Raw genomic sequence first — 23236 nt, 5'->3', positions numbered from 1 at the left:
GCCCCCTGCTGTGGTCATCCCTGCACTGTGGGAGGTTACAGGGGTTCAAAATGGCTGTCTCCTCCCCTCCCTGTCTCCCGCCCTCCTCTTTGGTTCCCGTTTTAATTACAGCCTGGCCATGCAGCGCGGTTGCAGACAGCTTGGGTGGCGGCCGTGGCTTCTGTCCCACTCGCTACGACTCCCACAGAGCCCGGCCTCGAGCCGGAGCCGGAGCCGTGAAGAGCAACATCCACTGTGTCAACTGCTTCATTTGTCCTGTGCTCTCGTTACTGCGTGCAGATGATAGCATTTGGCAGTAAGGCCAGTGATGAAATCAAATTGGAGAAAATACGTAGTTAGGGCGTGATTAGAAGTCCAATAAACCAGACGAGGCGACGGGTTTGAAACCATAGTTTGTCAGTGGAAAGAAAATGATACCGTGTCAGGTGAAGCAGTAGTTGGGCCTGGTTCTATTCCGTTCTTGCTCTAAAAACCCTGGAGGTTTGTTTGTTTTGATCATCAGCTACTTCATGTATAAATAAACCCACTGTTACCATCTATCAGTGGACCAATGCTGCTGTGCCATTCAGAGGGTGTTCTCTCTGACCTGACAGACAGACAATTAATCATGATGCTTCAAATACGGTATGAACCCAGTGGTCTCTGTACTTCCCTGTACTGTAGTCTAAGTGTTGACTCTAGTACGGCAGTCATTTCTGACATGTTCACCCTGTACTAATGTACTAACCTGTGTTTCTGTGCGTCTCCCACCAGCTGTCTGTGGCACATTCAGACGACTGGGCGCGCTTCGCTCGCACCCTGATGGAGATCCGTGCAAACCGGGCTGATGGCGAAGAGGAGGGTCCGATGGAGCTGGCTTCATGACCTAAACGGACAAAAGTGGGAGAAATAAGCAAGCTTTTACTGGTGTCATCGTAGCACACGCTTCTCGTTTGTCATAACTTCCTGTTTCAGTATTTCCGTCTGCTTTGACCAAAGCTGTGTTTTCCTCTCAAATGCAAACACTATTAGTGTGTAAGCTGTTCACTCGCCATGAGGTTGTTTTTATTTATTTATTTATTTTCACTCCCTTCGACATCGGGGTGATGTGTTGCTTGGAGGTTGTGAGCCTACAGTATAAACCAAGTCCTATAGCCTTATGATGATATGTGTACCGTATCAATGCTTTGCACTACTGTGAAAATAAGCAGGGTCCATAGACTAGTCATGCATTGTTTACACAACAACACGTTCAACTCTGTGTTTGGTTTTCTCCCCTGTGTATTAAATCTGCATGTGATACATTCCTGAAATTCCCGCTGCATAAAGAGGGAGTTCACACTGTTCCATACTGTACTGTGACAGTGTGTCAGTGTGACAGTCGACATCACAGGCAAAGTGTGGCTTCAGGGTGGATGATAGACTCAGCTTCACATTGTTTTACAAACTGACGGTTGGTAGAAGGTACGGATTATTGTGATGCAGTGTTGCTGTCAAACATGTTAAGTTCACCATTAAAGCAGAGCTGACGAAAGTGTGATGTCTTGAAATTCCATCAAATCATGCTTAACTGCATTAATGGGTTGATATTGGCAGGGTCAGCTTGAAGTTTACTGTTTGGCCCAGGGGCACACAGGCATGTAGATCAGCAGAGGCTAAACCCGAATGCCCAGAGTTAAGGCTGAACGTTCTCTTAGTTCTACGGTTCTACAGACAAAGTCAAACGTGATCTTTTCTGCAGCAAGATTTTTTGACTCTGAGCCTTTGTACCAGTAAACCATGACTGGGACCAGTTATAACTATAGAAACCAGTAGAGAAATACTTCCTTGCCGTTGGAGTATTTGGAGGAAATCTCTAGCAAACTGCAGACTTCCATCTTAATTCCACAACAAACACAACCAGAGAACAGACCTCAATATCATCCAATCAAATTACACCAATGGTTTGTCTTTATCTTTAAAAACTGCTGTGCACTGGACACTGGTAAAAGCTGCAACAAATTCAGATCCATATCAGCTCCATGCATAAGATAAGAAAGTCAAAAGTACATTTTTAATTCATCTCCACCTCTGCTGATAAAGTCAGGGGGCGGGGGCTGCAGCAGGGGCCGTCTCCACACAGTTGCTGTGGCAGATGGAGTCCAAACCTGCTCTGGATGCCAACGAACGTGGCCACGGCCAACCTTAAGCCTGCGATGTGGTCAGGGTTGGGCGCCGGCAGGCTGATCCGAGACTTCAGGGTGGGCCGAGAGCCAGTCGCCTCAGTGTGGTGTGGAGTGGAGGAAAAGGAGGAGAAGAAAAAAGAAGCGGCGGACAAAGCCAGGAGAAGAGTGCAGCAGAAGAAAAGACAGACCCAGTGCAGAAAGATGGTGAAGAAGAAAGGTCAAAGGTTAAACAAAAAATACTGTTTAACCAACGACAGAAGACAGATGTGTGGTAATGTAGATGTTTGATCAGTTTTCTAGGGTAGACATAGGTTTTTAATTAATAATAATACACTGAATAAACACACTAATAGGTAATAAAAGGCAAACATGACAACATTTCTCCTTCCAGGCAGAACTGGTTGTGATTCACTGCAGACGCCTCACAAACGGAGAAGAAAAAACACAAATGAAGTTGTTCCAGACCGCAATGAAGTTTTACAGGATCTGCAGCTGATTTTAGTTTCACTGAGAGAGTGAACAGCAGCTGGGTGAAAAAGAAACGAGTCAACCAGCTGATAAAGCCTCTGCTCAGTAAATGGTCATTAGTCGTTTAGAGAAATTAGACTAGTTTGATTGGGAAAATTATTACTGAGAGCAAATGATTCTGGGGAGAAAAATACGATTTCAGATTTCAGTGAAAAGAATACAAAATAAAGTCATGAGAGAAAGAAACAAGTTAAGTCATAAGTTTAGATAATATGTTTTGGGGACCGCAGAAAAGCACAAAGAGTATTAACTATAGATAATAACTAAATTCTCATTAACTTACTCATGTTTTAGGACTTCTACTGTTGATGCAGGAAAAGTTTTTAGAAGAAAGAATTTAAATTTATTTTTTTTATTTTATTACAGGTGATTTGACTTTTCCTTTTCACCACTGCCTCCATTTAAAAAAAAACACTGTCTTCTCCTCTCACTCTTACATACAGAAGCACATCACTGTGGGAGGTCTGAACAACACACAGCGCCACCTGTAGCCAGGTCCTGGTCATGTCTGCTCAGGTCAACAGAGAGGCCATTGGTCGCCAGGAAAAAAGAGCTTTAGTTGAATGTGTTTGATTCTAAATACTGCACATATTTAAGATGCTTTGTAGGGAGCAGCCGTCAGCCATCGACTCAGCTCCAACACCTCGTCCTGACTCAGCGGCTGGAGGAGTGCTGTTAACGTCCTTTGTTCGTGCTCTGAAGATCCTGAACATTCACACACACACTACACCACGTCCACTGTACGTAAGTACAAGTCAATTCAGCATCAGCCGATCCATACTACCAGCAAAGCCATTATTTAATCTCTACTTTTCTCTTCCTCCACTCTCTCTCCCACTTTTCTTAGGGCCATTTTAAAGAGGTCAGACAATGGACAGTAATGAGACCAACACACACTGGGCCACGTGCTGCATGGAGAGTGACTGGCTGACGGAGTGAGTGAGTGAGTGAGTGAATGAGTGAGTGAGTGAGTGAGTAAGGGGAGTGACTGCAGAGCCCCCACTCCAGCCACTTCAGCCCTGAATGTGCTCAATCATCCATGGCTTGGTCATTACCATCAACGGCCCTCTTGACAATTTACTCTGACTTCTTGGTTTTTGTGACGGCCAAACGAGCTATTCAGCCAGACTGATCAACTCAGCATCAGGTAGACCCCAGTGGAGGCTAACCACCTGCCCTGAGGAGCAACAGAGAGGAGAGGAAACGAGAGGAAAGGAGAGGAAACAAGAGGAGAGGAGAGGAAACAAGAGGAGAGGAGAGGAGCCTTTATAATAACAAATAAAGATGATGTCCAGGTAAAAGAACAGACAAAGTTAAAATACAATGAAACCAGATTCACATGCATCAAAGTTTAAATGCTTGAAGGTTTATCAACAAACATTACTCCACAACTGTCCTAATAAAAAAACAATCCTGAAGGTAGCTTAAACTCACAGAGAGAAACATTTAAGATGATTATGAATGTGATGAAAATGAGCTGAAATGAAGTAGGTGATTACCCTAACAGTATTTCTCAGACCTCACAGCACTCAAGATTCCCAACAAGTCCCCTATAACTTTGTCAAATAATGAGCTGATGTCGCTGCAGATCAACAACCAACATTAAGTTCTCCACGCAGCACAGCAATGTCTGGCTAAATGAAGCTTCAGAAACTGAGCGTGTAATTCAATTTCCTGCGCCCACTGTAAAACATTCATTTGCCTGAATGCTGCAGACCGATGATAAATTAATGTGAAATGACGATGATAAATGTGTAAAAAGACAAATCATGAGGCCGGGGTTCTGCTGCGAGTCTGTGCGACGTTGCTGCCAGTCTTGTGGTGAGGAGCCGGAGTAAAAATGGAGAAGCGGAGGCTGCATTTATGATTTTTCCATGTTGTGCTGTGCCTTTGCATCAAAACGGGATCATTGCTGACACATCACAGAAGATTGGAGAAAAAAAAAAAAAAAGAGCCTTTCATGCAAATGTTGTAAAGCTATACTAACTTGAGCAGAGAGTTGATTTCTTATGACTGTTGTTTTTTAATGTTCAAACCCATATGAAGATTCAGACAGAAAACAAAACTGTCAAGTCATCACTGCGGCTGAGCTAAAGTATCTACAGACAGGGCTGTATGCATGTCTGCAGTGTGAACATGTACCAAGTATGCATGAGCGTGTTTGTGCAGGAGTGTGTGCTTCTGTGCATTAATGCGTATGTGCATGCACAATGTATTAGGATTGGAAAGCTTCCCCACTGGCCGGCTTGGCAAGCATGTGAGGCGCTTCCCTGCAGCAACGCTCCAAAACCCCAATCCCCAATCACAGAGCAGCGCTCTAATTAGCAGCTACCGCCATGGAGCCTGCGGTCAGAGGCTGCCTGGCTCTCAAACTCTGGGCTCTGCTACTGTTACTGGAGGCGTGTGGAAGTCTGAGCCTTAGGAGGAGGAGGAGGAGGCAGACCTACTTGCTCACTTTCTTAAAAAAAAAGAAAAAGATTTTGATTCATAAACGTCAAGGTTCTGCATAGTGTACCAGGAACTGGAGCTGACTTTTCTGATTCATTATGTTTTTTGGAGACATTTACAAACGTTGTGGGAAAATAAAGTTGACACAACTGGACTTCAGACTTTAAAAAGGTTTAGTGCTTCTACCATACATTATGTAATGAACAGGAAACAGCAGTGAAGCTTATCTTTTTTATTTTCTGAACTGAAAGTAAATTGATTGTGAAAAGCAGGGCAAATCACATCCCGCATCAGCACTGCAGGGGGAGACAAATTACAGAGAACGCTTACTTTACTAGGTTAACACACCACCATACACTGGTGGTGTGTTAATCTACTGACTTTCATAAGATCATGTTCATCAGTCAAAACATCTTTTTATTTTTAGCATTTTGTTCTTGCTGTATTTTGACAGATGATCCGTTAAAGTGGACCAAATCAGTCCAGGGCACCAAAACGTTCGGGAGCTGGGACCAGACGGCCAAGGACAGAGGCAGAGAGAGAGAGAGAGAGAGGAAATGAGAGGAGTTCAAACTGGCTCTGTTTGCCCTCAGCTCTGAGGACACGCCACAATATTAACCATCAGTACCAGTCGACATAAGCATCACGTGACAGTAGAAGGAACAGTTCCATAGGTGGCGCTGTTGTGAAAAAAAGAGTGCTGGCTTATGAAGATGCCTCTTCGTCTTTGGCTGTAAACAACCCTATATCATCAGAGCCTATTACGTTTCCTGCTGCACCTCAGACCTGCTGACCCGTGGCCACCTTCTAGATACAGTGACTGTAATCGACAGGAGGCGTTTAATAAGCAGGGCAGGGTCTCCCTGTTTTAGACCAGCTTCATTTAACTGCTGGGATTATCCCTGGGTTCCTTCACACACACACACACACACACACACACACCAGAGAACTGGCAGATACCTGTGCTATCTCTGTCCCCCTGTATCCTCTGGCACTCCTCATCTGTCTGTCCCCTCTGCCCAGAGACTGAGGCCTGAGCTGCTGCTGAAAGCTGTGAGATGGTATCATGGCTGCACAGAGAAGCAGCATCACAGGGACTGAGACTGGAGGCAGAGACGCAGCTGAGTGACAGGTAATATTTGGTCTTAACTTCAGGCAAATGCATGTTTAAAAAAAAAAAAGAAGAAAGAAATCTCATATGATTAAGATTCATGTGCTCACAATCAGCTTCAGACCAATGATGAAAGGTGGCGCTAGAGTGTCAGCCACTCTACCAACTGGCTAGCTCTACCAGCAGAGGCTGAGCGTCAGGATAATTACCCTCACAAAGGCAGCTCTGTGCCTGGGTGCAGCCCCTCCGGAGCCAGCCCGTCTGGGGCTTGCAGGCTGGAGCTCGCCTCCTCCTCCTCTTCCTCCTCCTACCCAACAACACCACCACCACCACCACCAGCGCCGCTGCTGCTGCCTTCTCAGGGCACTTTGTCCATTGGCCGTGCACAAACCAACAGATGAATGCAACAAGGCGGGTGCTCGTGCTGACACAGCGTTCTCACAGACACACTCACAGTCATAAAATGCTTCAGGTAGTGAGAGAGACGGGAAGCGGTAGACAGGTAGACGGAGACGAGACAAGACTCCATGAGTTTTTACAGCCTTGTTAAGAAAACAAAAAAAAAAAAGAAGAAAAGTTTAAATAGAAACAGGAACAAACCATACAGGTAAACCTGGGACGCACACAGAAACCAAAACAACACACTGTCAAATTGGATGTCCTTGATCCTGGTTGAGTACTTTGAGATTGGACAACATACGTGTCACTGTCTCACCTCAATGAAACGAGTCCGATTACCAAGCATCACATTTATCGCCAGAAATGTTGTAAATATATAATATATGCACAGTGTAAATAGTTGAGTAGTGAAATAAGGAAATTAAATAAACAGTTGGCTTTATAGGTGGTTCCAGCAGACATATTAGTGTATGACTATTTAAATGTATTTTGGATAATTTTCTGTCAAGTGTTTTATATTTTGGTGTTTAATTTTTGTTCCGTGTCCCTTTTTTTAATGTCCGCCCTGAGAAAACACGAGTTCGATTTCATCATCATCATCATGTCTTCCACAGACAAGCAGATGGGCTGTCAGTGTTTCATGAACTTGTCCGACCTGTGGGATCCACAACAGATCGGTAGGTAATAATCACGCACAAGATAAGCAAAATAATACCATAAAAGAAACGAGACTGCATATAGTACACGGCCTCATCATTGGCACATCATTCAAACTTCCTGTGGCCTAAGAGAAGTTAGGAAAGGAAAAAAAAAACAAAAAACTAAATCACACTCACAGTAAAACACTTACCAGTTTAAAGATGGCTTTGTGGGTAATTCACTGTGGTATTTGCCCTCTCCAGCCCAGATGCCCTGTAAACATTTCACACTCTGTAAATGCTGGCCAAAAGTGTCATTTCCGGTAACAAAAATGTTTTCTTACTTGAGTAGCTCAAAAATGGCCAGGATGATGTCGTTCACGTAACAAACCAGATGCTTCGTACTTCTTGGAGTCGTGGAGTCCGCCGGCCCAGGTGATGGCGATAGTGGTCTGCTGCTACACCTGAAGGGCTTTACTCGATCAAGTTAATCAAGTGTACGGGAGAACTCGCACACATACCCCCTTAAATAATAAATGAGGGTAAATGCGTACACTACACAATGATGTTCCGTCTTCACCATTACATTTTTACTACAAAGTGCAAGAAACGCTTTGATGCAAACGCACATGTGGCTAAAGTCGCAACACCCAAAATGTTTGGACCACCCAAACCAAGCGTGCAGATAATTAGAGGCCGAATAACACGCTGACTGAAACGATACGTGCAGTCAAAGTTGGTTTAAATGTGCAAACAGTGCAGCTCAAACAGGCTACTGTTCTGCTGCCCCACTCAACCGTTCAGCAGAGCGTGTGGACGCTCTGCGGAATACTGGCTCTTCACATGACGCGTTAATCGCCAAAGGGAAGAGAACCAGAGATGGAAATACGTACCGTGGTAATAGCAAACCTTTTTTTCTCTGTGCCTTCACACAGCACCTTGTTGCGACCATCACCAGCAGGACAGCATTACCACGTCCTTCCGGGTGTAAAGGGCACAGATCCGCCTCGTTATCCAATCACAAGCATCATCTACAATCCACCAGGTGCAGGCTCATTAGTTTGTCAGTTAGTAGGTACACACATCACTGCACGATTGTGCTGCAAATACTGATCGCATCGAATGTGTGCAAAAAACGGCCAAATAACGATGCAGCAACATGTTGTTCGCGTCTATCTTTCACAATACATATAGGATACATTTTAGTTTTGGGAGCTGGAATCTTTTGACATCTTTTGTCTGCAGCTTTTACTGTTGGGAAATATGATGCTGCTGAAGTGAAAGGGCCGCACTAACTGGTAGCAAAGAAGACTATAGTCTTACTATCGAAAAAATTAAAAATAAAAAAGACCCAGAAATACAAGATAACTTAGCAGCTGGTGAACCTGAAACCTTCTGGTCCTAAGCTCACATCCTTAACCACCAATCTACCACTGCCACTAAAAAACAAACAATACTACAGTACTATCATGAAAAAATGCAAATTAAATAAATTTTTTTTAAAAAGTTCCAGAAATGCCTTAGAATTGAAGTTTATGTCCCAGAACATGCTGCCAAGTGAATATTTTGTGCTAAAAACATATATATATATATATGTATATACACACACACAAATACCTTGCTGCTGCTGTGTGAAAAACTCTTGCATAAATGGGTCTGTACAGTCATTGACAATAATGACCATCAGTAAAACAATGTGGCATCGACATCATAGTATCTGAGAATCGACCCGTGTTTTGACACGCTAACCTTCTGTCTTCTTCTTTCCAATGTTTCCGTTCTTGAACATCACACTATCCTATTAGTTTCAAACTGAAATCTTTAGCCTTGCACTGTTAAAATGACCAATTATGACAATTAAGGTTAAATACAGCTTTTAGTGTAATTTGTGCCTGTTCCAATTCTGAAACAGAAGACTAGCAGGAACTATTGATTAACATGACAGCAGATGTAGGGTGAGAGAATACATCTGAGAATAACTGTCCGACAGTTTGGAGAAAAACCGCAGGTGTTTTAGTCATAATAGGAAATAATGGATTAGTGTGAATTAGCGAGGCTGATGAAAACACAATGGAGGAACACGGGGCAGAAGGAACTGTTGGGTGTGACGGCTCAAAGCTCAAAGTATTTACTAAGTGATTAAAATATATATTTTTTACAGTAGTAGAAGTTGAGTAAAAAGTTCAGTTTAAATTCAAAACCAAACAGCTGCTTTTTCCTTTTTACCTCTGTGAACTCAAATCTGGTTGGATAAAAGTTCTGTGACAACAGTGTAAAATAGAAATACACGATCTTTAAGACAAGAGGACACTGATGTGCCAGATGCTGCCGACCACAGCCACTTTGGAATCATGTCTGATTTTAGTCTGACATCTTGTTCCGCTCAAGACAAATGTTCCTTCAGTGATACGATGGACGGAAACCATTACTGCACATCCAGAGGAGGCGCCGTTGCTGCGAATTTGTATGAACAAAACTGCAGCTGGTGATGTCACCTCACCTCAAGGTGCTGCCTCAGCAACCAGCTGCAAAACAAACACGTGGGGAGAAGCAGCGGACAGAGCAGCGTGTCGGGAAATCCGGCTGATTCAGTGGATTCTGTCAGCTGTTTGTCTTCATCACTCAGAGCCTGCAGGGACTTTCTGACTCTCTCTCTGTGTCTTACCTCTTACTGTGAACCATCCTGCAAACCTGTGCTTTTGAAAAGACAGTAAAAGTATTGCAGCAAGTTCAGACGTGTCTCTCTGCCTTCACAGGATTAAAGTCGAAATGTTACTGTAGCTGTGGTTTAGAGCAGTTAAAGCAGGAGACAACAAGAGAAGAACCTACTCAACAGTTCCATCCTTCGACCTGCTCTCTAACAACCCCCCCCCCCCAGCCCCCCATCTTTCTTTGACTGTCTCTCTTTCTTTCACTCCAGTTGCCACTGGTTACTGTAGTTTCACACAGAAGGGCGGAACATCGCAATTAGATAGCAATCAGTTGCCATGGCGGTATTTCTGTCTTAAATAGGTCTGGTCTGTTTGTTGTTGTTTCTTCTCACCCCTCCCTCACCCACTGCTGCATGAATGATGGATTGTGCTCGTCCACTCTGTTTTCAGGAAGGCATCAAACTCTGAGATGTTCTTTGGCTAAGATTCTCCAAAATTGAAATGTGGCCTTTTACTGGAGAGTGAGTGAAAAAGAAAAGAGGAGAGTGGGTGAGGAGTGTGTGAGGGGGTGGAGGGATTAGAATCATCTCATTGAGTGTGTGTGTGTGTGTGCAGCCCGGGAAAGAAAATCCCGTCGTGGACTCAGTCTTTAGACTTAGTTTTTAGACTTAGTTCAAACTTCAACGATTGTTCAGTGAGATGGATTTAAGTCTGGACTGAAACCCCTGAGATTAATATCGTAATCGACTCAAATTATTTTTTGTGGTTGCCGTGAACCATCCTAGAACATTTATGACTCAAACAGAGTCAAAGCTAGGGGGCAGTATAGAGCTTGGTGACTGTATCACTATGGAAAACATCTTTGGGAAAGAATTGACAATGACACCAAAAGCAGAGAGAAGCAAATAAACTAAAATAAGCAGACGAACGAGAAAGAGAACGCAAAAGAGAAACAGACAGAAACAGCAGTCACAACAAGGAGACTAAGACAAGGTCGAGGCTGAGGTTGAGACTGGTGATTATGAAGTGATAGCGTTGGCGTATCCTCAGGTAATTACAAGGCAGAGTGAACCTAAGAAACCTGGAACGTCAGCACCTTGTGTGAGTGTTACATCCGCAGCCCAGACACACACACACACAGATTTATATAGGCCGTAGGAGAGATAAGCCACAGCTGAACACATTATCACAGTCCATTAATAGAAAACACACTCGCAATTGTACCGAGCGGCCTCCGTGCTGCATGTGCACACGTGTGTCACTGTTTTCATACCGCACGTCGACGTAGAATGTGGAACCGATTACGGAGTCTCAACCTGACTCTGCAAACTGCGGTACATTTACAATGAAAAGTGTTACTATCTTTTGCCTCAGAGTCTGACTCCCGCTCCTCCTCTCTGCAGTGACCCATTAAGTACTTAAGTCCTGAATTGCAGTCCAGCGACTGCCAGATAAGCATCCAGCCGGTCCAGTCAACAGAGCATGGCATTCTTACCAAACAGTCATTAGAAACTGGCAATCTGGGCTGCCACAGGTTTAGGGAGAGAGGAGAGAGGGACGCACAAGCAGCTGGAGAGGAGAGGAGAGGAGAACCATAAATGGTTTTAATTGTTATTCCCTTCCTCCTCTTTGTGTCATTCTCTGTCCTTTTAGTTGCTGTAACAGGTCAATTCCCCCAGTGTGCCATCAATAAAGCATAATCTAATAATCTAATCTAATCTCTAATCCAAATATGCCAAGAGATTTTTATTTTTTTTTAAAAAAAGGACAAAAACTGCAACAAATTGTGAACTTGTTCCCCACGCTCTCTCCTTTGAATCCCAGGCCGACACTGTGGTCCAAACCAACACTTTCACAGCTAGCAAACGGTATAAACAGATTCATGTGCTGTGGCTCGAGCTGGACTTCTACAGGATTGTTCATCTTCAGTGTGTGTGTGTGTGTGTGTGTGAGAGAGAGAGAGTGTGTAAGATAAAGTGGCAGGCTGAGTGCAGTGCCAGCACTAACACCAGGGCCTCAGCCAGGATGAAAGGAACTGTCACGGCTGCTCACAGAGGAAAGGAGGAAAAACCCATCCATCCACACTCTTTTCCTCCACATTCATCCTCTGTTGAATCTGACTCTCAATCCATATGGGCCGCATAAAGAGAGAGAGAGAGAGAGAGAGAGCAACCACTACTTTAACACCAAGTGCACTAAGACACATCTCTCCAGTGAATTAGCCTTCCTGCGGTGTCATAGAATTTTTAAAAAAAAAAAAAAAATCAAAATCAGTACCCAATACTTAAATTGCAGCACATGCACCATGTTGAAACATTTCTAGAACACGTCTCCAGAACAACTGAGGTCAATTGAATGTGCCTGAGTGGAGCTAACCCTATAATGATTTGTGTATCCTGAAAAACTTTGGCTTAGTAATCAGCATCAAAAGACGTTCGAGTCAAAGACCTTCTTTCATTTGCCTAGCCTTGGAGGACTCCGTGTGTGTGTGTGTTTGTAGAATGTGACAGCTCAGTGATCAAACCAATGACGAGGAGCAGGTAACAGACTGAGACGGTCTCTGGTAGCAGCTCCTGTCAATCTTCATCTCCCGGCCGTGCGTGTGTGAGGGCGTGCACGAGCCTGTGTGCTGTCCTGTTTGTCAGTCTGTGCAGCACGCGGCTGCTCGTTGGCTCTTTCATGTGTGATCTCCACACCTTCCATCGACAGGCGGCGACGGCCCGGCCCCTGAACAGGTCCGTGTCTGTCTGCTCAGCTGTCGGAGGGGAGGTGCCGAAAAACCTGGTAAACAGCGTTTAGAGTTTGCAGCCTCACTACTGTACACAGCGTCTGTGTGGAGCTTTGAAGAGTCGGGATGATGGAGCAGGAAACACAGGACTTCATGTTAACGTTTTTAGCAGAACATCCTGCAGATAAAGGCAACCTGAGCTGTGCGGAGAGTTGCTCAGAGAACCACAGCAAATTTAACGTAGGATAATTGTGCACAATCACATTTGTGCAGGATTAAGATTTTCAGAGAGAAGTCTAAGAAGTTGGAAAAAAAATTCAAGACAAGGAAAAAAACAACACATTTACATCTGTTAAGAAAATATATGTTTCTGTACACTAGTCTGTGTGAATCTATACAATGATCTCTGTAACAGTCTATTGGTAGGATCATTACAATAGAGCAAGGAGTTTAAGATATTATAACAAGTGCAATGCAACATCTGTAGTAATTAAAGGGTAAAGATGGTTTTTTTTCTATTGGATAAAGGGCATTATCGTGGTCATGAAAATCTGTAATAAGCTTGAGAATTGTAAAATTAAAAGAATCTATAGATTCTACCAACATTTGGTGTTGACTTGGACAGGAAACCTAGATATGACGACTGTAAAAGATAAATGCCTCAAGAATCTATTTAAATGTAATTCTGTTTACAGTAGATGGATCAGAAAACCCACTCAGACGATGAGTCCAGGAGGAGAACCTCAGGGATGTGTGTCTGTGTTAATGTGCCTGTGCCTAATGCACTGACTTACTGTGAGCTTTTGTGGCTTTCTAGGGCGCCACACCCAGTAGCTGTGGTACCAGACCTATCATTAGGAAAGGACGAAATGATTAGAAAAAAAAGTGTGTTGTGGTACCCCTCCCCAAACACACACACACTCACACACACCCATACACACAGTACATGTACCACTTCCACAAACTCCACATGAATAGTGGCTTCTCGCTGCATACGCCTGACCCGGCGCTCTCCCCCAGACACTAATGAAATCTATTGATGTGGAGTGTGGGGACATCAGAGTGGCAGCGAGGAAGGGAGGAAAAAAAACGAAAGAAGAGTAAAAAAAAAAAGGAGGAAGAAAGAGAAACTACTTCTTAAAATAGAGGGAAAAAGGGGGGAGAGCATAAAACAAAACCAAGCAAAAGTTTACGCAGACCTCAATTACAACCCAGGGCGGGATAAAAATAAACAAAATAATCCAAACAGAGCACAATGAAACTTGGCCCACAGCCTCGACACACACTAGATTTTTAAATCTGGATTAATTCATAGATTTTTAATAAAAGCCAAACATCAACAAGTCAATTAAAAAAAAGTACTGATTATTTAACATTCTTTTCTCCTCTGATATATTTGGAAAGTGAAGGCACTTTCCACCGCTCTTACATAAGAGCTCCTCAGGACACCTGTCTAGTTTCATATCTGGAGCCAGACATGTCTGTCTCTGTCTCTGGAGCCAGTCCTCTCCTGACGGCCTTTGTGTTTCCCACAGAAAGTCAAGCATTCAGGTTTCCTCTGGAGAGCTCAACGCTGTCAATCAAAATCATGGGATTTTTTTTTTTAAGTGCTCAGTGCTGTTCCCGGGAACTATTTTTGTGATCCTTCTATAGTCCTGCACAACAATAGCCACACAGACACACTAACACCACTGTCTGCGGACAGGGCAGGTACTCATTACCAATACTGGTATGTGCATACCTGTGTGCCCCGCTAGTCGTCGACCTGTCTGCGTGAAGCTGCCTTCATACCTGTGTAGCTGCTCTGTGTCTGTCTTTGTCAGTGTGTGCGTCTAGACGAGCGACATCACCGCGCGGTGACACAGGTCTGAAGATATGTGGCCTCGCGTGTGACGTTCATTGTCCTGCTCTGAAAGTCCCCGGCCTGTTGGTAATCACTTCAAAGTGGACGGGTCAACAGAAAGGTGAAGTCACACCGCCCTCCTGTCCAACCTACACTTTTCTTCTCCTCTCATCTCCAACCCCTCCCTCACCCCTCATTTATTGTCCCACCACATGTCTTCTCTTTCTTATCTCAGCTCTTTCTTCCTAAACCCATTTGGTGAATTTGACCTTCTTTGTCTGGAGATGTTTGTCCAGATGGACAGATGACTGATGTAATAATATGATGTGATAACAACAATATTATGGTGGAAAACTTTTCTCTCTAAAACATATACAGTAGCTTCATAGCAAAAGTAAACAGTCCAATCAAAGCCATCAATTCATTATCAACCAATTAACCCCTTACAAGGTCATGGGAGTGGGGAATGAACTGACCCTCAAGACTGACGATGGACAGGACAAGGAAGGAAAAGTCTGTTGGGACAATGTTATGCAGAACAAGTGTCGCGTGATTCACTGTTTTCGCCCTTTGAGATGTGTACAAACAAAAAGAACCGACCCAGGGCGACAGACTTAATTAGAGAGAGAGAGAGGGAGAGAGGAGAGATGGCCGTCCTGAACCTCCTTATTAAGCTGTCTCCCTTGGGTTAGAAGGAGGAGGAGAGGAGAGGAATGGAGGAAGGGGGGAGGAGAAGAAAAACAGTGGGGAGTCCAGAAACCAAACACAGGGTCGGGGCACCACCCTTCACCCCCGCCTTCGCGCTCCTTCTTCTGATCACTCACACAGGTACAAAAGAATCCACAAAAGAGGGTTTTCCCAGGGCACAGAGAGGAGCGAGAGACAGGAGGGAGCTGGGGAGGAAGGATAGAGAAAGGGAGTCAGAGAAGAAGAGAGGGTCTTCTCTTAAAGCCGGGGTGCGGCTGTTGCACCGGAGTGGAAGGTAAAGAGTAATAGAGGAGCCATTGTCTTCTTTCTCTCTCCTTTATCCTGTTTTCTATGAGTACAGGGGAGAGAGTGGGGGAGGCAGGTGAGTGGGATGCTTTAAGGTATGCAGGAAGCCAATGGGGCATGACCAAGACTGAACCTGGAGAGCCAGTGGACACAAATGATGGCCTGCGGCCCAGACACAGCCCTCAGAGTGGCCCAGTCTGATCCTCTGGATCAATGACAAAAACACTCTCTCCTCGTTTAACACCACAGGGACAAATACAAAATCCTGGTTACAGATATATTCAGTTAAAATCTTCAATACATTTGAATGTTTTGATCCAGATTTTGGTGTTAGCAGTCGTTTATAAGCCATTAGCTGCAATTTTTTCTGTTTCTCTGCCTGGTCAAACCAGACCTGGCCCTTTGACTCTTAGGTAAGCATGGCCCATAAGTCTATGTGTATGAGCGCTCAAGGGGATGGGGGTTGTCTGTAAAACAGGTCCACTTGTCAGAGACCCCCCCCACCTTCCTACCCAACCTCAACCCCAACCCCACAGATCATCCTTAAAGGTCTCTTCCTGCTCACACCACCAACAAGGCCGTCCACTTCTCACTTCCTGCGTCTGATGAAACTTGGCAAAACTGACTGTCAGTGTGTTTGAGGGCAAGAGCCAGAGAGACGAAGAGAGAGAGGGAACAAGTTAACAGGGTATGGAGAGAGAGAGAGAGAGAGAGAGGAGAAGAAGAAGTAGTTCAGAATGTGTAACGAAAGATGAGGAGTCGAGAACTGCAGCTCGCTGGCAGCCGGCCCCTGAGGCCAAACCACAAGGACCTAAAGTGGCTCATTGTGGTAGGACTGGCGTCTGTGTAGTGCTGGGCCCCTCTACTTTCTCCCCTTTGGCCCCAGCCTGCTCCACTACAGCCTGGCCAAGCCCTCAGTGTAGCACTGGAACCCACCACGGCAACACAACTCTGACCAAACATCCAGAGAAAGAAAACAGTTCTCCGCTCGTCTGTCTGCTCTCGTACGTCTTTCCTCTCCTTGGTTACATATTATGCACGTTAACCTCTCAGAAGGCCTTTCATATCTATTATTTGTAAATTGAAGCCCATTTGACTTTCATTAGGTATCAAGGCTGGGTTGACTCTCCTCCATACTTTCACGCACGTTTAAGTTTGGGGTGAATTTTAAAAAACACCAATCACATATCAACAAGAGGTCGGAGTCTGGGTTTTTTTTCCAGACCATAAAGTTAGTGAGGAGATCCTACTTGGACCCAAGTTTTTTTTTTTTTTCTAAGACCTAGTTTTGGTTTTTGGAAAAAAGCAGAGTCCTGGCTGACCAAGCATGCAAAGACAAACTTTCCTCCTTAAACTTTCCTCCTTAAATCTGTGAAAAGACGTTTCTGTCTCTTTCTGCTGTGTTTCATTATTTCAGTTGAGAGAAACTCCAGAACAGTTCTTCACGTTGCCTTCAAGAGCTATCAGAATTATTGTAAATATGAGTTTCTGCCAGGCACGTCCAAAAACTGTCAAATTTACAAACATACTAAATGCACACTGACATGTCTTCTTCTGTGCTTTCACAATACGCTCCTCTCTTGTCTTCAGTAATTGTTGTACTCGCTTTAACTGTTGATAAATCTTAATTTTAAATCATGTATGATTGTTCCCAGTCCAGTAAACCTGATTTGACTGAATGTCAGTAGCCAAGGAAACAAAGGTTATTATGCATGTTTGAAATGTTGAAAGGAGCTTCTTGATCGTGTTAAACTAATCTGTGCAGATTAATCCGATTTTTTAATGCATTCAAAGAATTGCATACACTGTATATACATTTGGGCTTATCTGAAATAATCATGATTAATCTTTATTAATGAATTAATACTGGTTAATTGTGAGCAAGCTACAGCAACCGTGGAGTCATGTATACATTATATATATATATATCATTTATATAACTTCTGTTAAGGATACAGGGGAAGGCTGATGTTTCGGTCGACTGGCATCCATTTCTTGTGAAGTCATATCAGGATCTTCTGTTATCATTTATCGTAGTCGTCTACACGGTGACACGCAGCCCCAGGGGAGATATTAAGATAAAACTGAGCTGCAAACTGGAAAAGGAAACCGTTCACATCGTCACGTCTTCATATTCTCTACCTGACGTTGGACCTGTGCCAGGTTGCGAGGGCAGGGCGCCTTCCCTGCAGCAGAATAATTTTCTCAATGTCCACTGAACAAAGGTATGGTGAAAAGGACGAATGAATAGAGAGAGAAATGATTTGAGTAACTTTTCATTCTTTGGAAAACTGCTTGAGGAGGAAAAAAGGATTTGAGTTTGTGACCTACTGTACATAAACTCTAACTGTCAGCGTGAAGTCCCTCAAACCTTCATGATATGCCGCTCGCATTCCATGTGAAAATATTGTGGCGGGGAAAAAAAAAAAAAGAATCAGATCTGTGCCTGGCATGACTGAGTCAGACGACCAAGACATAGGAACTCCCACTTCTTTAGCCTCCATCCAAGTGTAACAAAGAGATTTAACTTTTGGACCCAACACTGTTGCCTTTCTGACTCTTTCCACTGCATTTCTACGACAGTCCCAGATTTCCCAGGCTGAGGGAATAGGGAACGCCAAATCCTTCCTTTCTCCTTGCTCTCCGCTGAATATCGGGGCTATTATCTCTCACATCTCCAATCAAGGGGAGTGCAGAGCGCTATTATAGTATCCCATTGCCAGAAATAATAATCAGGTGGTGTCACAGGCCAGGGTTAGAAATGATCAGAGCAGCGGTCAGGCTGGGAGGCAGATGCAAAGGACGTGGGGCAACGTGAGACCAGTACGGTTGTTTGGAACTGTGGCTCACAGGGAGTAGAGCTGTACTTTGGTAAGGTAAAACAGAAGACTGGATTAAATCTGGGCTGAAAGAGGATTCTCTGGAGCTGATGGAGGCATGGACTCAATCTTTGATCCAGTCTGGGGCAGACGATGAGGGAAGAAGGCGTTTGAATTCCTGAGGGTGGAGCCTAGGAATTAAGGTGAACTTAGAGGTACACAGAATATTTGGTTTATATTTTTTGCGTGACAGGGTGAGCGGAATAATCAAAGGACAGAAATAAATATTCAAAATGTTAAAGCTATTAGTTTTTTTAGTGCAGCTTCCAAAACCAGGATGTCCACATCCAAAAAGGTTATAAGTGGACAAAGTTCTACAGATGTTTCATTTTAACTTGGATTGATGCACTTTAAGGTGGACTGATGCACTTTAAGGTGGACTGATGCAGTTTAAGGTGGATAGATGTAGTTTAAGGTGGATTGATGCAGTGGTACTAAAGCATATCTTGATGAAATCAGTCATAGCACCAAATAATACCTTTTTACTTTCCTCACAGCCAGTAACTCAAATACAGTGTTTGTGCAGACAGACCATGTCAGAAAGTCCAAATACTGTGCAGCCCTGCAGAACACTAGCTGCCTAATCGCCCCAACTGCTGCTGTACATGATCTGAGGACAACAGTCTAATCCTCCAGTCTGTTTTCACTGGTTCTGTCTATGAGAATATACAGAACAGTTCTGGTGAGGTAAAAAGGTAAACATTTAAAATCACTGAGACAGATGTTTGTGGACTTTATACACAACCACAAATACACAGCTGCGGAGGTTTATTTAAATCCTGGAGTGACTAACGCGGCATGCTGGGATGTATTGGAGTCGCACTACGGCACGCTGCTGTCAGATAACTGTGAGGCGGACAGTAGCTGGTGAAAGTCTGTCACTCATACAGCACTTTCTTGGCTCTCCAACACGGTTGTGACTTACAGGTGAGAAGTGTCAAAGCACATTAAATTCATCATAAGAGAGTGGAACAAAAACACGGCCGAGGACAGTTATGGATTTCAGGAGGTCTTTGAGGGGGCTTTAATACTCTGTAACCTAAATCCTGTTCTATTGTGGCAGAAATAAAGAACAGGTTGACTGTAGGCTGGCTTACAGTGCAGGAGTCAGCATTGTTTGACCCGCTCTATTCACAGAGCAGAAGGCTGCAGTTGTGACAAAGTCGTCCTACACTGGAGCCATTCACCCCGCCGAGGCTCAGCTTACCCCGAGGCATGCTCTCTCTCTCTCTCGCTCTCTCTCTCTCTCTCACACACACACACATTCACACACTACTACTGCAAAGCTACTTCTTTAGGGATTGCACTGAATTCCATTTATTTGTACAACATCCCTTAGCTTAAAACACACTTATTAAAGGTGTACTAGGAACACACACATCAGACCAACAAGATAAACTGACCAAACAATATCATGACCTTTTAGGTGGGATTTAAAAACAAATTTAAGAGACAAAGACGTTGATTGACAGGGTCTAATTTCAACCTCACCTAGTTAATTTTTTTTTCAAAAAGTAAAAAAAATCCTTTTTAAAATGAGTCTTTTGTTGTTAATACAAGCAAACAATAGAGGCACGTTGAGTGTTTAATGACAACAGTCATAATCACAATGGAAATCATTGATATAATAATGGATAAAATCAGAAACAATAAAAACCAATTACCAAATAAAAGCTCAAATGATGCGTTCAGGGTCAAACCGCCTGTTAAACTGGTGAAAAAGAATTCCATTACATTGCTGTTCAGAGGGGCTGTGGTTGTTGTTTTCACTGATGAACCATGTATACAGTATGTAGTAATGGAAAAACTAGGGGTACGGATGACATATGGAGGAGGACTTTTTAAAAAACAACAGTTTACATTGGATTGAACATCCTTCTCTGGCAGACATCTGAAAACAAAAGCCTGATTTGACTTTATCAAATAGTCTCTGTGGGACTGACATCTTCTGAAGAGGAGTTCCCTCATTTTCTATCATCAACACAACTTTGTTGTTGTCATCACAACCTCTCAGGTTTAAAGATTGTGCAACAGAACCTCTGCACCACAGTGGTCTCCGGTGCACTTGTGCCCTCACCTTCGTGCGGGCGTCACATACTGTAACGGCATCTCGGAGGTGAAACACATACGGAACCAATCTGCATCATTACACACGTGCGCACGCTCCGCTGGGTTAATGCACAAAAATGTTTGTGTGCGTGTGGAAAAGAAATGTTAGGTTAGGAGTAAAACGGGGGAAATATGCATCCAAATGCTAGAGGTTGGGTGTGTGTGCGGTGCATATTTGTGAGCTGGCTAGCTGTGCACACACACACACACACACACACACACAAAGGGTGGGGGTGTGAGGAGGCGCGCGAGGAGGTCTTTATCACTGGAGTAAAACGGGGGAAATATGCATCCAAATGCTAGAGGTTGGGTGTGTGTGCGGTGCATATTTGTGAGCTGGCTAGCTGTGCACACACACACACACACACACACACACAGGGTGGGGATGTGAGGAGGTCCCCGAGGAGGTCTTAATGACTCCAGGAGTGAGAGGGTGGCGAGTGCGGAGGTCTGGCTGGCGCTGGGCCACCATGCACAGGTCAAGTCAAGCCCAGCGCTGGTGCAGCCATAGTGGGAACAGTCTAGGGAATTCTTGTGCTCTGGGTCTGGGTCACTTATGGTCCACACCCCTGATAAGTCTGGAGATAGCATCACATGGCTAGGCTAGTGGCCCGGGGCCAGGCTGGAGTGTTGAGAAAGAGTTCTTCAAGACGACCAGAGCAGAAGTAGAGAAATGAAAGACAGAGTGAAGGAGGAAGACGGAAAGACAGCCAGCTGGGCTCCTTGTCAAGTATTGAGCAAAGGAATGAGAGAGAACAAGTGTGGCAAGTCAGGGAGAACAACCATGAGAGACGACGACACCGACTACATCGAATAAAACATTTGAACTCCACTGGATGTTCATGGTGCAAATATTATAATCATGAAGCAAAGACCAACTACGTGGTCCACACAACAGAGCCAGGATGTCCAGAAGACAAGACAGGCAACACAAGGGATTGTGGGTATGCAGTACATGTGCTGAGATCCAGTTTGCCCATTTAACCACTGGGAAGTGATGAAACCACACCTTTTTCCAGCGAACACTCAGGGATTTAAATACATGACCTGGACACACACTTAAAAAATACCAATGATTACAAGTACAAGTACAAAAATGACAAGTAAACAAAACAAGATTTCAAAAATGCTAGAACCAAAGCTAGTAGGAGACGTATTCAGGGACTCCTGGGACAAAGACAAATGTATGAAAAGTATGAAGTGGTAGTAGTGAGTGGAGCCGTGCATCAGAATGGACTGCAGAAGAAAAACACACAATGACTGATCTTCAGTCAGGTGACACAAACGCTCAAATGTTGTGTGATGTCACCTGGGATTGTAAAAGAAAGGGAGGGGCATTTAACCCAAAGACACTGCCCCCTAGAGCAAAGATGGGTGTTTGGATCAGGGACTTTCTGAAACATGTTTCTGTGTAGAAAGACATAAGGTTTAACCTTTCTAAACTAAGCCTGTATTCTCAGGAATGTGGTTTAAAAATGCTTTCCTTTCTATAAAAGCATCAGGAGAAAACAGATTAGAAAATAAAATACATAAAGATGCTGTTATAGATAAAAAAAAATTTCAAGAGAAAATGTTTTCAAAAATCAGTGGCTGTTCCTCCTTCTACTCTACACTCGCAGGGAAGCAAACCTGTTAAAACAGCAGCTTTTTCCATCACACTGTGTATAAGGTGTAATAAACCTTCTTTATGAGCGGGAGGAAGTGGTAAAAGAAGAGAAAATAGACAAAAGATAAGAGATTAAAAATAGACGCTGGGCTGCCAAGGACATTCCACACACTTTATGAGAAGTGGGACTCCATGTTTGTCAGGGAAACTTCCTGCAGCCTCAGTGAAGTAACTCTGAAGTGCTTTTTGTTTTGACTTGATGTGTAGATCACAAACATCCTCCGTAATGTTGCTCCCTGAAGTTGGGTGGTTTATTTTCAGGGTATCAGATGAACCTTTGGGCTTTGACGGTGCTCTCCACCAGACACTGTTAAACTTCCTTTCACTAGATGGCACTGTTTGCTTTGCAGACATGGGGAAGGCAAAGCTGACTCCTGTTGGCTCTAGCAGCACAGAAGGGGAAGCTGTGGAGTTTGGTGGAATTGTCTTGACAGGGACACTTCTTCATCCGTTTCAGAGGGCAAAGACACGCAGTCACCAGATCAGAGAGTCAGGTTTTGAACTTTTTTTTTTCTTCAAGATTTTGTGACATTCAAAAGTTGCAGGTTTGTCTACTTTGGTTTTAAACGCAGCGACACGACTCCAAACACGCCTGCATTTATCTGAGCTGGCTGATGTTTATGCCAGTCTGTACGTGGACACGTGTGTTTGAACCAGTTTACTAACTGTCCACAAAGGTGTCTGGTCGGCGGGGTAAACACGGAGGAGAAAATGACAGAGTCTACAAGGTGTTTATGAAACAGGGCAAGGCATGGACACACACACACACAGAAGCAGTGAAAACACAAACACACACAGACATACACACACAAAGAAAAGACAGCAGGCAGAAAGAGAAACATCTCAGAGTTGAAAACAAATAGAGTACACATGCACAGCTGCTCACACACAAACACCCGGGGCCGGGATGATGGACCGTGGAGCTGCAGCCTCCATCTATCTCTGTCTCCATCGCCCATTCAGCTGGCCTGCTCTGCTTTGACACTGCCAGAGAGGTTAGACTTAATGACACGTTGGGAGAGAGACAGAGACATGGGGGAGGGAGGAGAGGAGGGCGGGGGAGAAAGAGAGGCAGTGAGGAAGAGAGAGGTGACGGTAA

The 23236-nt window shown here is 44.1% G+C and overlaps 1 protein-coding gene across 7 annotated transcripts in view; it reads left to right on the top strand.

Moving 5' to 3' along the window:
• Positions 1–1513, top strand: part of dync1i1a (dynein cytoplasmic 1 intermediate chain 1a) — a 37060-nt gene extending 35547 nt beyond the window's left edge. For all 7 annotated transcript variants that reach the window (XM_017041312.2, XM_008331262.3, XM_025065175.1 and 4 more), the window contains one exon: positions 754–1513. In XM_017041312.2, coding sequence (XP_016896801.1) covers positions 754–864 — 111 coding nt within the window. In that variant the 3' untranslated portion in view covers positions 865–1513. The remainder of the gene's footprint in view (positions 1–753) is intronic.
• Positions 1514–23236: the final 21723 nt, after the last annotated feature.

The sequence above is a fragment of the Cynoglossus semilaevis genome, chromosome 18 (assembly GCF_000523025.1).
Source record: "Cynoglossus semilaevis isolate Cse_v1.0 chromosome 18, Cse_v1.0, whole genome shotgun sequence".
Classification (NCBI taxonomy): domain Eukaryota; kingdom Metazoa; phylum Chordata; class Actinopteri; order Pleuronectiformes; family Cynoglossidae; genus Cynoglossus; species Cynoglossus semilaevis.
Note: the sequence above shows the minus strand (reverse complement) of the source record. Positions and strands in the feature narration are given on the sequence as shown.